Here is a 15,006-nt window from a genome sequence, read left to right on the forward strand (position 1 = left end):
TATTACCATGATTGGAGTCACACAAGAATAGTGACATGCTGTCCTGACTCAGTTTTGCGATGTCTGTGTTAAAGCATGTTAATGCAGCATGACAGAACATCACACTCCAGACCTGAAAGCACTGGAGGATTAGTTTGTGCTATTTTGCTCTCCCATTCAGTCACAGAGCTGATCTCTTCCTTCCCAAATGTGCCCATCCTTGTCTCACAGCAGTGTAAAATGATTGAGAAATGCCACTGTTTCTGACTCAATGTCAGTTTTTCACCCCCTTCCTCACATCCCTAACTAAAACATTAGTAGAAAAATACAAAGACTGAAAATCTTACTTGAAGCCAAAATTCTAGTTGAGTTACACTGTTACAACTTTTCAGCATAGGGAGAAGATACAGAAATTAATTTACTTTAGGTTTGGTGGGAGTTTTTTTGGATGCTTTGTAACACTGGAGACTTTCACCTCTATCTTGACCTAGAATTTTTAAGACTGGCATCATTTATTGCAGCAAACTCCCAGCAGCTGGAACACTGCCTTGAGGGAAATAGGGAAAGTCAGTCATTACTCAACCTGGTGCTTCCCCACCCATGTTCTGTGAATCCTCTTCTTCTCCTCACATACAGGGATTAGGCTGATGCTGAAAACCCCTCCTGAATTGTTTGTACTAGCCAGGAAGCTAGTACAATTTTGTTCCTCCAAGGCAGGGAAATAGGTGCTTACTCCTGCAGTCAGTTATTTTAGTTAATCCTCCACCCTGAAGACCCAGAGCAGCTGTGGTTGTACTCGGGGAGAGGAGGAGCTAGAAAAAATACCTGTAATTGCCTCAGGGTTTTTTTCCAAATTACTCTTACAGACACTAATACCTGTTGGAAAATGACCCACAGTCCAAGGGATGATACTGTAGCAGATGTTCCCTATTACAGCAGTGAGGGAAAAGCTAAGAGATTTAGGATACAGCTTGAAAAGATTGCTAGAAGAGTTACATGATTTGGTTGCTTTGCTAATAGGTTTCTGAACTTGATTTTCCAGGAAGGTCCATGCTGCTTTCTGCCTTATATGCTTATGTAGTGCTAAATAGATGTGGAAGGTGGCTGAAGTAATGAGATTCTTTCTGTGTTTATTTCAGAAGACAGTAGTCCAGCCAGTACCACCGTCAATGCAACCGTTTTTGCATCAGCATCAACATCAATATCTGGTAAGAGTTCAAATTCGCTGTTATGTGGTATTCTGAAGCTCCTATTGCCTTTTTACCTTTCAGCTTTTCCAGGTGCTGGGAGAAATTAGGTGAATTAATTCATGTAAGGTGATCATAGAGCAATGTATTTCCCTGGGCCTCTTATAAAACTCTGTTGATAAGAAAGAATTGAGAGGTCTTAGTAAGGAGAGAGTTAATTTGAGCAGGCTGTATTTTGTGTTTCAAGTGAAAAAGGCTGAAATTCTGTGAGTTCCTGTGCTCTCAAGGAGTGGTCCAGGCTTGATCAGATATTAACAAATTAGCTAAGACTCATAGTTCAAGGGTCGTCAGATTAAGAATCATTTGGGAAACAGCACCAGTTAAGGGCTATGGCAGCAGGGAGTAGCTGACATGATGGGTGTAGAGTGATGGAAGAGGATGCGAACTTTGATAGTAAAGAATTACACAATATATGTCAATGTTGGGTCTCAGTTAATAGGAGACAATACATGTGTATAAAGCTGTCGTTTGCAAAAATGCTACTGATAACTTCTGAAGCTATTATTATTATTATGAAGCAGATAACTGAAGCTATTATTATCAAGATTCACTTTTGGGGACAAGGTGGTGGCACCAGTGCCTTCACTTTCAAAAACTACATTCCTTTTCTCTTTTGTTTGTGATTGTTTTAACTAGATCAAACTTAAAGTCCTAAAACTATGAAGACTTAAAAGAGAAAATACCTGCTTCAGATGGTAAAAGCCTGTGATTCTGGTTTACATCTTCAACTGACCCATTCAGTTCTCTTTATTCTGTAGCTTTGTAGCTATGAAAAATCAATACTGACCATATTTCATTCATGTGAGCTAAACAACCTCTCCTTCATTAGCCTGAATATTGAAGACTGTTGCATTTAATAAGCGATGGATGTGAGAGAAGAAAATTTGGACACAGGATTCTATTTTTTGATAACTAGAGATGCTAATGAGTCTGGTTTGGAGCTGAAAGAACTGAGATGAATATGATGTATACACTTGAATTGCTAATAATGGAGGTGAATAAGATGCAGCCAGGTGAAATATGCATATGTTATGTTTATTACAGCAGAATAATTAGTCCTTTTCAAATTGTATTGCAGTCCTTTTATGTTTCAAAACCCCTGATGTTCATGGCTGTTTCAATAACATTTCATAAAGGCTCAACACCTCACAGTGAATGAGCTCTTGCAACGTTTCACTGAAATTTCTCTTGCAGCTTTTTGTCACAGAAGGGAAAGCAGTATTGTTATTTATGCCTATGAGAAAAGCATCAGAAGCCTGCTATGAGATTAATGCACTTTGTGAGTGTGGAGCAAGCTCTGAACCATGCCCATTTTTTGAGGCAATGGTATTCTAGGTGAACAGCCAGCAAACGGAAAGTGGAGAAAGAAAGTCGAAGTTATTTTTTCATATGTGATGTGAATGCTGATGTGAACCCTGCATTAAGAAGTACTCAAGTCACATGAGAGAAAATGACGTCATGATCTGTTGCTATTCTTTCACATATCCCATCCATGAAAAGTGCTAGAAGAGGTAGTAGGACACATGTTGGATTGTTGTCAGGGATTTAAATGAACCTCTGTAGCTGATAGTAGCACCTTCTGTTAGTATTCAATTACAGAACTGAAAGCTGGGCTCTTAAAATTATTAGTTATAGGGTTTTTAGCTCAGATTCCTCAGCAGCAATTTGGCCAGTCTGTTCCCTTGAGCATGTGCCAGGGGTACATAGGACCTGCAGTATGCCATCCATGCACAGCAGGACGTGCTGATTTAAATCTTGCTATCGCCTTAGTGACGTTTGGGCAGCTCTGCTGCCCTCTTTCTGTACCAGCAGCCGCTGGAAGTGATCCCTGCTGCCTGAGGGAGCCCTTTCCCCTCCCCTTGGCTTCCAGATCTCACCTCTCTGGAGGAGAGAACTACCAGGAGTCACCACAAAGGGCACCAAGTTCACCTTGGGGAACATCACTTGCTAGAGATTACTATTCATCTCATCCACAACATCCTAAACTCTGCTGCACACCTTGGAGGAAGGCCTGCTGGATGCTCTTTTTCCCCAGAAATCTGAGTGCAGAGGAAGAAGGTCTGGAAAAGCTAGCCAAAAAAGAAGACTCAACTGGGGCTCGAGGTGGACAGCAGAGAGAAGAGGAAAAAACTGCACAAAGACTAGTAGAGTCTCTCCTCTTTTGGGTCTTTACCTGTAATATGTAAGCTGTGTTCCTGTGTGTCACTCATGCCTCTTTCTGGGGAGTTAATATCTCTCCTTCTATTGAACAGGTATGCAGCAAAGTGCTGGTCAGCAGTCTAGTCCAGCAGCACAGTGAACCCATCCACCCATGCCAGGCCCCTTTCCCCGCACCTCTTTCCTTGAAGTCCACGTGAAGCATCTCTGTATAACTCCCAAAGAGCATATACCTCTGCTTTAGAGGATGGCTGGAAGGTACAGCTGCTGACTTTCAGTAGGCAACTTGCAGATTGTCCACTGGCCAAACTTTCCTTCTGATACCAACCATGTGCGTTTTGAATCCTCTTTAAAAATGTGTGGGTAAGAAAGTTCTGCAAGGGCCAGACTTTAAACAGGAAGTCACTGCCTTTGTGAGAGAAGGTAGCCAGAGGTATGTGACGTTTATTTATGCATGGTAAAATAAACCAATAAAGATGTGAATGCATTTCTTGCAGTAACGAAAGATGTGAACCTAACAACTTCACAAGCAACAACTTTGCAAGTGCCAGTGCTGACAGCAGCTGCAGTCAGAGCTACAAATGAATCCATCACAACCCGTAAGTGAAAATTTCTTGGAGATAATTGTTGATGCTGTTCCAGTGGTCATTCAGAAAATTAAGCAACAGTGCTTCTTGGCTTGAGAACTTTTTACAGATAGTGAACTCTTGGGTGAAACCGTGTAGGTGTGTGCAGGATCTTCCTCCTGGCTAGGCTGAAGGCAGCTCCAAGCTAGGCCTTGTAATTGTATTATCACAGGCTTGTCTTCAGTGGCATGGCCCATCTATGGGACAGGGAGTGGTTTTCTCTGCAGTGAAGGGGGCTGTCCCTGTTGGTCTTCAATTTAAATGAAATATTTTTTTGATAATTTAAAACTAGGATGCAAGCATGACAGTAGGTTTGTTTTGTGTGTATGCTTATGTGTGTATACAAAATTGAGGAAATAATCTGAATGTTGTTCCTTTATTAGACTCCACACCTTCTTCACCTAATGCTACACAACAAATAACACAAGGTACAACAACACAACCACCAGTAAAAGCGACCACTACAGCAACAGATAAAAGTGACAGCACAACAAACAGTAAGTGATAATTTAATTCAGCCATTTTGATTCCTTGTACACTACATTTCTATAAAAAGGTGTGGAGCAATAAAAGGAGGTCAGAAAGAGTAGTTTGAATTATGAATTTGGATGTTTGGGGAAGTAGAACTATTCATCTTAATATATTACATATTTTTAATAAATCTTGCCCTAGAATCTTACACAAAGAATATTATACTTTTAATTTGTAGTGGAGGTGATCTGAAACCATTACACAGGATTTTAATCTCCCTGTATTTGGGAGAGATGGATTTGGAAGGGATTAAAATTTTTATTTTCTTCTGTGTTTGTTTTTTTTAAATAAGTATTTGCTTGAAAATAAATGATTCTATGTGATTGGAGTGGTGTCAGAACAGTCCCCTTTGGGTTTTTTTTATTTTTATATATGTTACAGTGGTACAATTAATTATGTTCAGCATTATTATGAGTCACAATACTGAAAGCAGAGAGGTGGTACTAATTACTCTGCATCAATCTTAGAAAACACTTTTATCCCCCATAAATCTTCATAATAATGCATCTATTGGCCCAGTGCATCAAACTGAATTCCAGAAAAAGAAAATGAAAAAAAAAACCCTTTTTTTAAAAATCCCACATATCCAGCAAGTAGCTGGATTAATTTAAACAAGTTTAACAACCAAAAGGAGATCAGATAAACTTCAGATAAAATTCAGGCTCATTTTTTTGTCTGTAAACTGCACTGTAAATGTTTTCTTAAGTCTTTTGCTCAAGTGGAGCTTTTAAATATTTGAATTATTTATATTTAATTGACTCAAAAAATTAACAGTAAATACTCCAGATATTTAACTCGGCAGTCAGGGATACACCAGTGTTCTCAGAACTGATATTTAGAGCATACTGAATTGTGACAAATGATTAGAATTTGGCTTCTCTTCCCCTGAATTCCTTGTCTAAAAAGGGACACCTATGAAATGGCCTGAATGATTTCTTTGTGCAAATTCTTTTTTAAAGCCACCGCTCGCAGACCTGAGCCTGCTAAGCTGCCTAGAGAGCAATCACCTTTTCACTTAGTGGTTATGTCTTCTACTGATGCAGCTTTCCCACTATGCTTGGTGTAGGGAGTAGGCTGGTGATTGCCAGCCTGAAGTCTTTTGGTTTGGGGCTTGGCTTTTAAATGCCAGTATCGGTGACTCACAGAATACAGTCTGGCCAATACATAAGCTCCTGAAGTGATACTGAAAGCCACAAAGAATCTTTTTAAGCTTGCATTTGTGACCCTGTGGTTCTGCCAAAAGCCACCAGCATGGCACATTGTATTACAGATGCAATTCCTAGTCTTTTTTGGTTTGGCGGAGGTTCCTGGCTTGTGGGTACCAGAGCAGCACAGCCGCCTGGAACTAAACCTTGGTGACAGGTAAAGCTCCTGGCAGAAGAAGGCAAGCTAATGAGGAAAGGCATGTCTGCCACTGCAGCTTAGCTCTGGCCACTGGTCTGCACTGATGCCGCAAAAAAAGGGTGCTGGGAGTACAATGATGCTGGAGGTACGATCGGTCTGGGCATGAAGTTTTCACCAGTGTGCTTCCTTTCTATTCCTCTTGTGTTCTTTGTTCAGTCCCTAGTTGCTTAGAGTTTTTAAAACTCCTGATTTAAGCTAAAAAAAAGACCCAAAACTTGTGATAAAAATGGCTGATAAATGAACCTAAAAACAGAGCTTACCTGCCTCTCAGTCCCCTTTGTAAAAAGGAAGACCAAATAAGACATTGAGAACCGCCCTGCATTAAAAGACTTAGTATTTTGTTTCAATGCTAGGTAGTGTTTTGAAAAACTGTGTATGTGAAAACAAATTTAAGTGTTTTTTAAGGCAAAATTCTGGGCTACCTTGCAAGAAAGTCATAGCCTTGGCTTCAGCACAACAGAGTGGGATGGGGGACAAGGTAGTGGCTTTGGTACTGGGCATGGCACAGGGGCTGGGCAGTTGCATGGCCAGCCCTTGCAGAAAACCCACAGACCCTTCAACCACCATCTGGCTGCTGGCTGCAGCCATCTCTCTGTTTCCATCCCACATGTTGGCACAGCAAAGTGCTGTTTGCTTCATTGCATCTTCCCAGCCCCTGCCGGCATCCCCAGCAGCAGCACAGGGCTAGGGGAGTAGTACTTCCTGAAGCGAGCACAGACATAACGAGAGTTCTGCTCTCAAGAAGGACAGGAGAAGAACATTGCTACTCTCTCTTTCTTTTTCACTGGCACTCACTTCTCCCCCTTTTTGGGCTGGCTGTATATGACTAAGACAGAAATTGGCAGTGCCTTTATGACACTTCAAAATTTCCTTTACTACACCTGATTTTTCATAAAAAGCAGGCACCTCTTGTTTTGTAAATGGAGGCCATTGCTTTCTCTGCTTCAATCCCTGCTAAAAGCTTCAGCAAATGGTCACATTCATGTAGCAGAGATTTGACAGGGCTTCCTGTCTATGTTATAATTTCTCCAGCTGCTGTCACCTTTTATTACAGATTCAGGAAAAGCCCCCAGTTCTCCATATGCTGTGAAATTCTGCAAACAACTTCCTTTTTTTTACTTTTTAATTCCTCAGTATTCTTTTCCTCTGCACGACATAACCATAATCTCTCCCTCTTTGCCCTCCTGCCCTGTCTATTATTTTGGAAGCCAGAAATTAGACTTGTCTCCTTAACCTTCTGATTTATTAATATAAGAGTTCAAATCCAATAGTTCACATTTAGTGAGAGAGTGACCTCACTTGTGCAGTCCAGGTCCCGAAATAAGAATTTATATGGTGCTAAACTACAGCAAGTTGCATCTGCAATCAGAATTTCATATCCTGGAACACTTGGAGTTATCAAAGAGAATACAAAATGAAATGCAACAAAAAATTATGTTCTTCCTCCCTCAGATATGGAGCAAGCATCTTATGCAATGTCAGTGCTCAATGTATTAAATTATACGTAAGAGTGGATTTTTGGCTGTTGTGTTTCTGATTTATTTCATGCTGCTCTCCTGGATGATGCTTATTGTGGTGCAATGAAATATTAAATATTAAAAAGTGAGAATAGGAAAGAACAGAAGAGATACTTTTTCTCTTTTTATCAAATTACTTGTAATTACAAAGGAAGCTTTACTTAAAACTACCAGAAGAGGGTATTGCTCAATTGTCCTCAGGTTGTTACCACGTTATAGGTAAACACTGAGTGTAGTTGGCTGCTGAGACATGTTAGGCAGAGAGATGTTTTAAAACATACATTTTTAAATACTTGGGGTTTTTTGCGTACCAGAAAAAGTAAAGCTGGCAGACAGCAGATGCAATCAGCTATGGTGTAAACATTAAAACTGAGATCTGCTTGGTTACCTCCCTAGCCAATTTCCGTTCCTCTGAATGGGCATGCAGTTGTATTGGTTTTGCTGCACTGGGATTTTTCAAAGATTTCATTAATGCATTCATTAATGCAAATTGTTTCTCAGGCTATTGATTACAGGGGTGAGGCCTGTATGTGTCTTTATGCTAAAGAGACAAGCTCAAGGGAGAATGTTTAGTTTCCCATCTGACAAAGCCCTTGTGCTGGCATTTTAACATGGTTTGGGTGCAGTTCTTCTGCCTAGTAAAGGTGTTTCCTCGATTCATTGATTGGCCAAGTAGGGTTGTAACACATACAGTTGTCTAAATTCTCTGCAGTGCGTAAAATATATGCAGAGTATTCACTGCTTACTTGAAGCATCTTATGATTTCAAAGCTAATTAAGTAATAGCCTGCTGTAAAGAAAATTTAAAGGACTGTTGGATAATGCCAAAACATATGTGGATTATATGTATGTTAAGTAGAAAATCATGCTAAGATCAAGTGAGGATATGTGTCCAATTTCAGCTGGTTAAAGAAAATGAAGGGTTTTCAGAGCACAAAGAGTAAAGAAATACCTGAGGCTCAGAGAGCAGCTTTGCAGAGCAGCTTCAGGTTCCCTGCTGTTGATTATCCCTTTGACAAATACATGTAACACACTGTCATTTATCTTATCAAAATATGCGCAGGGAGACCTGCATCACCACCAGGCAGTTCTGCCGCTGCAGCAATCATCCCCGTTCGGACATTTTTATTCATAATCAGCCGTTGACAACAAACGCATTAACTGATGATGTGAGTGCCTTTGCAGCAGCAGCAGCCACCCTTCTCTGCCGTGCTGCTTTTCTGTGAGTCCAGACCTCCCCTGCCAGGCAGGCAGAAATCTTTGCTGCAGCTGGCTGAGCCAAAGCGTGATGAATTACTGCAGCGATGTGTCAGTGGGGACAGCAGAACTGAGTCACCATGTGCCTGCGCAGAGTCCCCCGCCCGTTCCTGCACAGAGTATGGGCACCGCAGCAAGAACTTGCGCTGTCTCCTCCTGTTGAGATCAAATTAAACCTTGCATAGATATGAGTTATGTCAGTGCTGCCATAGTGTATGTGAGCAGTGGCTGGATACGGATGCTTCTGTTTCCACAGGCTTTTGGCACAGAAGCTGTTCGATGTGTTATATGTGTTAATGGTAGAGCCTATGCTGTGTATTAGGCATGAGGCTTGGTTGCTGCTTAAAAGCTGGTTCAGAGCTGCAAGTCAGCGGAGAATTGGGTTGCTAGGATTTAATCTTACAGTAGTACAGTGGAATTAAGGGAACCTTCCTCTCCAGTTGGCATTTTTTCATCTTGGAGTTGGAGAAAAATGGCACCGACTTGTACTGTAGCACATCCACTTCTCCCCTTGACACTGGGAGCACAGAGCCTATTCTGCAGTCTTGCTGAAATGCAACAAGCTGCATTCCAGGCCCTAAGTAAAAGTGTGAGTCATACCTGGTGCTACCCAAGTCCCAGGAAGAATCTCACCCAGGCTGAATTAAAAAAAAAATTAAATGGAAATGCTATCATCCCTCCTGATCCCCCACGGAAGCATATCCAGTGCACAGCCCGTGTTCCTGAGAACGATCTGTTCTTGCAGCTCCCAAACACAAGAGGAGCACCCAGGGCTGAGCTGCTGCCAGGACTAATAGGACGTCTGGAACGTGTGATCCTCATGGGAAAACAGCTCTCCATAGGGTTGCAAGGCGACTGGCTGCCTCCCTCCTCAGCTCTCCCACACGCCTGATTGTTTTGCAGTGTTCACAAAGTGTGTGTTCAAATGCCTCTGCACATGAAGGCTTACTGTTATTCTGGCCTTACTTTTCATTGTCCCATGCAAGCTTTTACTAACTTATCAGGGAGCCAAAAGACATTTGCTGTTGCTGTTACAAGCCCATGCATGTTAAAGGGAGAGAGAGGTTCTTTGGATTTCTTACCTTTTTTTAAAATAATCTCAGATTCAAATTCAGCACTTAAAATTTGAGTCTAAAGCAATCACAGTAAGAAAGAAAAGTGGGAAAAGTTTGCTTTTAAAGATTCATGCAAGGCTTCTATGACAATGCAGGGATTACTAAAGTTCTCAGATCTCTGCATTATACCATTGTAAAAAGTGAGGTAAAGGGGCCTTTTACACTTATTTCTACTGCAGATTAGGCTTGCATAATGAAGGGGTACAACATTGAGGTTTCTGGAGGGAGTTGACAATGAAATTACGGTTCTCATCACTAGAATCCCAGTGAAAGTTTTAGGCATTAAAGCTTGGTTTGCTGCATATTTTTCAGTACAGTTTCCTTCTATGTCTTGATCTTCAAAGTTACCATCCCTGGCTGTCCAGCTCCTCTCAGTTCCCAAAGCTGTATGAATCCCCTGAGTCCAGTGGCTTCAGCTCACTCTTTCTTAGCTTGTTGATTTTTGAAGCTTGCCTCTCCAAGGTATTGCACTTAATAAACCAGAGGGGAAGGGAAGGGCCAAGTTAAAGGTGTGTGGTGGTAGAACATGGAACTTTGGGTGTTGGGGTTTTTTTCATAAGAAAAGGGTTCTTTGAGGGGCCAATCTGGTAATCAGAATTTCTGCATAAAACATGGGATGAAGCATTCCTCAAGATTCACATGTTGTGTGTGAATGTTGTTGCACTCGTTTGACTAAAACGTCTTAAAGTTGTTATGTTCCAGTGTTTGAAACTCATATGAAGAGGCACTGCAAGTAGTTTACAGCTCAGTCACATCTCTGATTTATATCAGAAAGGAAGCATAAGGTTACTCTTGGGCACCCGTATGTTTTATTCAGTAGGCACTGTCCTGCCTGTTGTTATGCTGAGGTTTGAGTGTAGACGTAGGAATTATCAGCTGTGCTGGAACAACTATCAGCTATGCTGGAACAACTGAAATTCTTTCTTGTCATTTGGTGACCTTCAGTTCCACGGGCTCAGGTGGTGCCCTGCACCATCGTCTTGGACTCAACTTAGGCTGCAAATCTTGTGACACAGGTGGCCTTGATTCTCTATTGACTGTGAGAGAGCAGAAATAAGACACTTTCATTTTTCATATGTTAATTTTCAGGGATATATTATTTCCTAGGCCTTAACAGCACAGAACGAAGTAATTAACTCTGCGCTTATTTACAATCCCTAAAACTTTTTATGATATCACGTTATGTGACAGTTGTGGCTGAAACATGCTGCCTTTTTTTTTTTAATGAAGGTTAAAGATAGAGGGCAGTAGGCTAGCTTCTCTTCTGCTCATGTTGCGGTTGGTGCAAGACTGTCTAGTTATTTTGGGCTCCCAAATCAAAGCTCTAGGCTGTCTGCTGGCCCAGATGTGAGGCTGTTTCTGGTGCTAAGATGTTCTTTAAAGATGCCTTGACTATGCCAGCAGTAACAACTCCATCGGGATGGTTCATTGCTTGTCAAGCAGTTACCAGAAGTTGTAGTGCTTTCTGGCCTTAAGTCTCTTCTATGATGGTGGAAGCATTTGTCTGAGGGATGGTCTAAGATCTAATACAATGCTTACGCAGGTGTATCTAACCTGAACATCTGTCTTATTTCCAGCTACACAGGCAAGTGGAACACCATTGGCACAAAATGAGAGTTTGGGTGCTTCAACTACTATGACAACGTCTTTTACAATCTCTCTGCAAAAAACCACTTCTGCTCCTGGAACCTCAAGTAAGTCTTGAAAACATACACTCTGTTTTCTTATACAAACAGTTAAAAAGATGCAAATAGTTTCAAATCTCTTTTTCATTTGTTGTGCATTGTTCTGTAAGGAGGGCCACCTCCTTATTCATGCAGGGTACACTGTGTCTGTGTCATCTAGCTATGAAGTTATAATGAGTGATGGGTGAATTTCAAAACATTCAGTTGGGATACTCAATATCATTACAGGAAGACATAAATTACAAAAGATAATAGCAATCTTTATATATGCTGTATGTGGTCATTGTGTAGCATAGACCGCCAGAGGAGGTCATCAAGATAAATCCTCTGGCTGCAAAGCAAAGGAGACAAAGGAGAAAACAGCTATAATTTTTACAGTTTTTAATAAATCTGGAGGGCAAGTTAATGCATATTACCAATTAAATGATATTGTTCAAAATACAACATGGTCACATACAAGGTCAAAAAGATATTAATCCTTCCCAACTCCAGTCTGCTTTTATTGTTTTTCTGGGTGTGTTTTTGTGTGTTTATCCACTAAGACACACTGTGGTGAATGTAGATGCCAGATCGTATGACTGATAATTTCTTATGCTTCTAACTGGCTTAAATTTCCTAGACTTTGAAGAATCACTTATTCAGGGTTTTTTTAAGGTCTCTTGAGCCTTCACTTAACTCAGTACTTTCTTTCAGCTACTCATGTGTAAATCCAATAAGGACACAGATTTTGTTTGCGTATCCCAATTATTATTAATGTGTAACATCCCCCAAGTGATACAAGACTTTTTACAACCTCTGGATTGTGTTTGTGGGAGATAAGCACGCATGTGTACTGTGATTTCTTTCTCATAGAGGGTAAGATTGGATATAAAAGTGGTGTAATATCACATGCTCAGTATGCACTGAAATGCTTAGAAGCATGCAAAAAGATATGATAATAAGCTGTCTAAGGAAGCTGGGATTTTTTCATTTTTAATCCAAGGCCACTAATTTAGAGAGGATTCTTTGCAATTATTTCAATAAGCCTATGCTCCTTAATGTATATATTGTGATCTTGTAGTTACCTGATTATCCTGTTAGGTTTGGTGTCTTTTGGCAGACACATGCATGGTATGGAAAATGTACCATTGGTATACTGCAATAAAACAGTAAATTACCATGTTTTTAGTTGAAAGGTTCCCTCACGCAGGTAAATTCTCCAGGTTGAAATGAAATTGTAACATATATTTGGCTATGGATCACACATTGAATTACCTATTGCATTGTTTGTGCAGTTACATTTTACATCTGACATTTACCCAGAAAGTTTTACAACTTTCCTTGGGACTGTTTGTGAAAGTCATCATCTTACTCAGCTCACCTTGCTGTAAAACCAATAAGTGTTCCTGAACTCAGGGACTACCTGAGATGCCAGTACTGCAATTGCCTGGCTGAGAAATAAAGGCCCCATCTATCCAGGGGGAGTGAGTCTAGATGCTTGGCATAGCCAGTACTTTGAGTTCCCATAAATCTGCCATTTCAAAATCGCTTCTTCCTGTAACCATGATTTCCACATTTACACCTTTCCTGTCTCCTCACAGCACCAGCTCCTTGCTTCTTTCTTGCAGCTTAAATACACAAGAAATCCCATTACTCACCCTGATGACTTAAGTAGCTTACTGAATGAATGCACCTTTCAGCCACCCTTGCGCCCTTGTTCTCTATGTTAAAGACTTTAAGAAAAAATTGTTTGATTCCCTCTAAACAGCTTTTTTCTCTTATACGCAATCTCTCAGGGCCAAGGGAAGCCATATGCTACGCCCTAATAACTTTTAAAGCAATGCAAGTGTGAAGCCGGTTGTTTCACTCTGTGCTGAGACTAGAAGAAATGCTGTCTCTCTCACTTGTCATTAGCTTATTTTTTCCCAGCTCTTTCAAATTTCACATTCAGGGACTTACATAGGGGTTGGATAGCTTTTGTTCACCATATCAGCGGCTGGTATGCACAGTGGTGCTGGTGTTGCAGCCCACAGGGGATAGCAGAGATCACAAGCTGAAGGCACCCAAGCCACAGCTTTTGCGTGGGAGCTCAGGGGAAGACAAATTAATGTGAGATTGATCCAAAACAGAACGTTTCTATTTGGTGTACTCAACCAAAATAATTCAGCTGGCTAACCTCAGTGCAAAATAATATGTGTAGTTTTGAGTCCATTTTTTTTTAAAAAGGCCATTTTGGTGAAAATTTCCTTTCTTGCTGTAGAAAAACAGGGCGGGGAAAAGCACATTTTGAAGAGGAATTTCCAATCAGCCATATCAAAAGATCAGAGTGTGGGATGAGTGCCACAGTGAGCTGGAGAGCAACTGAAATGAGTGGGAGAGCCTAGGAAAGAACTTGGAGATACATCAGAGAACAGTATTGCTGTATTAAAGAAGATTGAAACCACCAGCCATGGAGGAGGGGCTGCATAGTGCTCACCCAGGCTAAAGAAGGCAATAGAGACTGTTTTAGCAAAGAGAGCAACCTGCATGCGTGCCATTGACACATACGCTTCCTTAACTTTAACTCTGGCTGCACGTATAATATACCTCCTACTCATTCTCCACCTCCACAGATGATTGCTTTTTAATATTTAATTTTCTTCTTTTGTTTAATTAATGAAAAATAAGAAATTTAATGGATCAGTCAGAGTCTAACTACATCTGAAAAACTACAAGTAGTGTAGTTTTTATTTCTGTGACCTAAACAACAAAAAATCCGTAAAGCAGTATGAGCTTAAGTTCACCCAGCAGGGTGATAAGATCAGAAGATCTATTATAATAAAGTGTCAGATGAATCAACCTGCTGCATCTATTGATATCTTTATTGCACTCCTCCAATTATAAATCCTACTCATTTGATTCACAGGAGGCATCTCCCTAAGAAAAATTTCTATGAGTAAGACAATGAGGGTTTGACTCCTTCTGTACACAAACTGTGTAGGAACTCTGGATAGTGATATTAGGTAAAAATTACCTACCATAACTTCATCTTCTTCACAAAGAGAGACACACAAAAATCAAAGTGTCTGGGAGATGGAAAATATAGCAAAGCCTCAGTTAACGCAACTACAGATCTATAGCATGGTCAGGGCAAGGAGGGGTTTTGAAGTTCTTAATTTTGCTTTGATTTATATTGTGGTATCCCCTCTGAGTAATCAGCCAAATTTATTCATTTGTTTTGCCAGTGAACACAGTTTCATGTGGCTGCCCTCCAAAAACAGAAGCAGCAAACTGCAGGGTATCCAGGCTGCTTAGGTAGCAGTCGTTGGAGAACAGAGTGGGGAGAGGTTATTTATTGGTCTCTTTCTCCATCTGTCAAGCTTCTAACCAGCACTGAACTGACTCAGGCAGGTATTTTCAAATCAAACCACTGTCACGCGCCAAATTTTTTATCCTTTTCCTCCTTACTGAACAACGAGGATTCAGCACACCCAGTGTTGCACACCTCACTTTTCATGATGAATCTGGAAA

The 15,006-nt window shown here is 40.8% G+C and overlaps 1 protein-coding gene across 3 annotated transcripts in view; it reads left to right on the forward strand.

Moving 5' to 3' along the window:
* The window catches only part of EMCN (endomucin), a 64,025-nt gene that overhangs the window by 24,819 nt on the left and 24,200 nt on the right, over positions 1–15,006 (forward strand). For all 3 annotated transcript variants that reach the window (XR_013924333.1, XM_080368679.1, XM_080368680.1), the window contains exons 2-5: positions 1,119–1,187; positions 3,881–3,982; positions 4,393–4,506; positions 11,410–11,526. Coding sequence is in view for 2 of the 3 variants with exons in the window: in XM_080368679.1 (XP_080224805.1) it covers positions 1,119–1,187; positions 3,881–3,982; positions 4,393–4,506; positions 11,410–11,526 (402 nt within the window). In the remaining variant the exon portion in view is untranslated. The remainder of the gene's footprint in view (positions 1–1,118; positions 1,188–3,880; positions 3,983–4,392; positions 4,507–11,409; positions 11,527–15,006) is intronic.

This window comes from Falco punctatus (assembly GCF_963210335.1).
Source record: "Falco punctatus genome assembly, chromosome: 1".
In the NCBI taxonomy this organism is placed as follows: Eukaryota; Metazoa; Chordata; class Aves; order Falconiformes; family Falconidae; genus Falco; species Falco punctatus.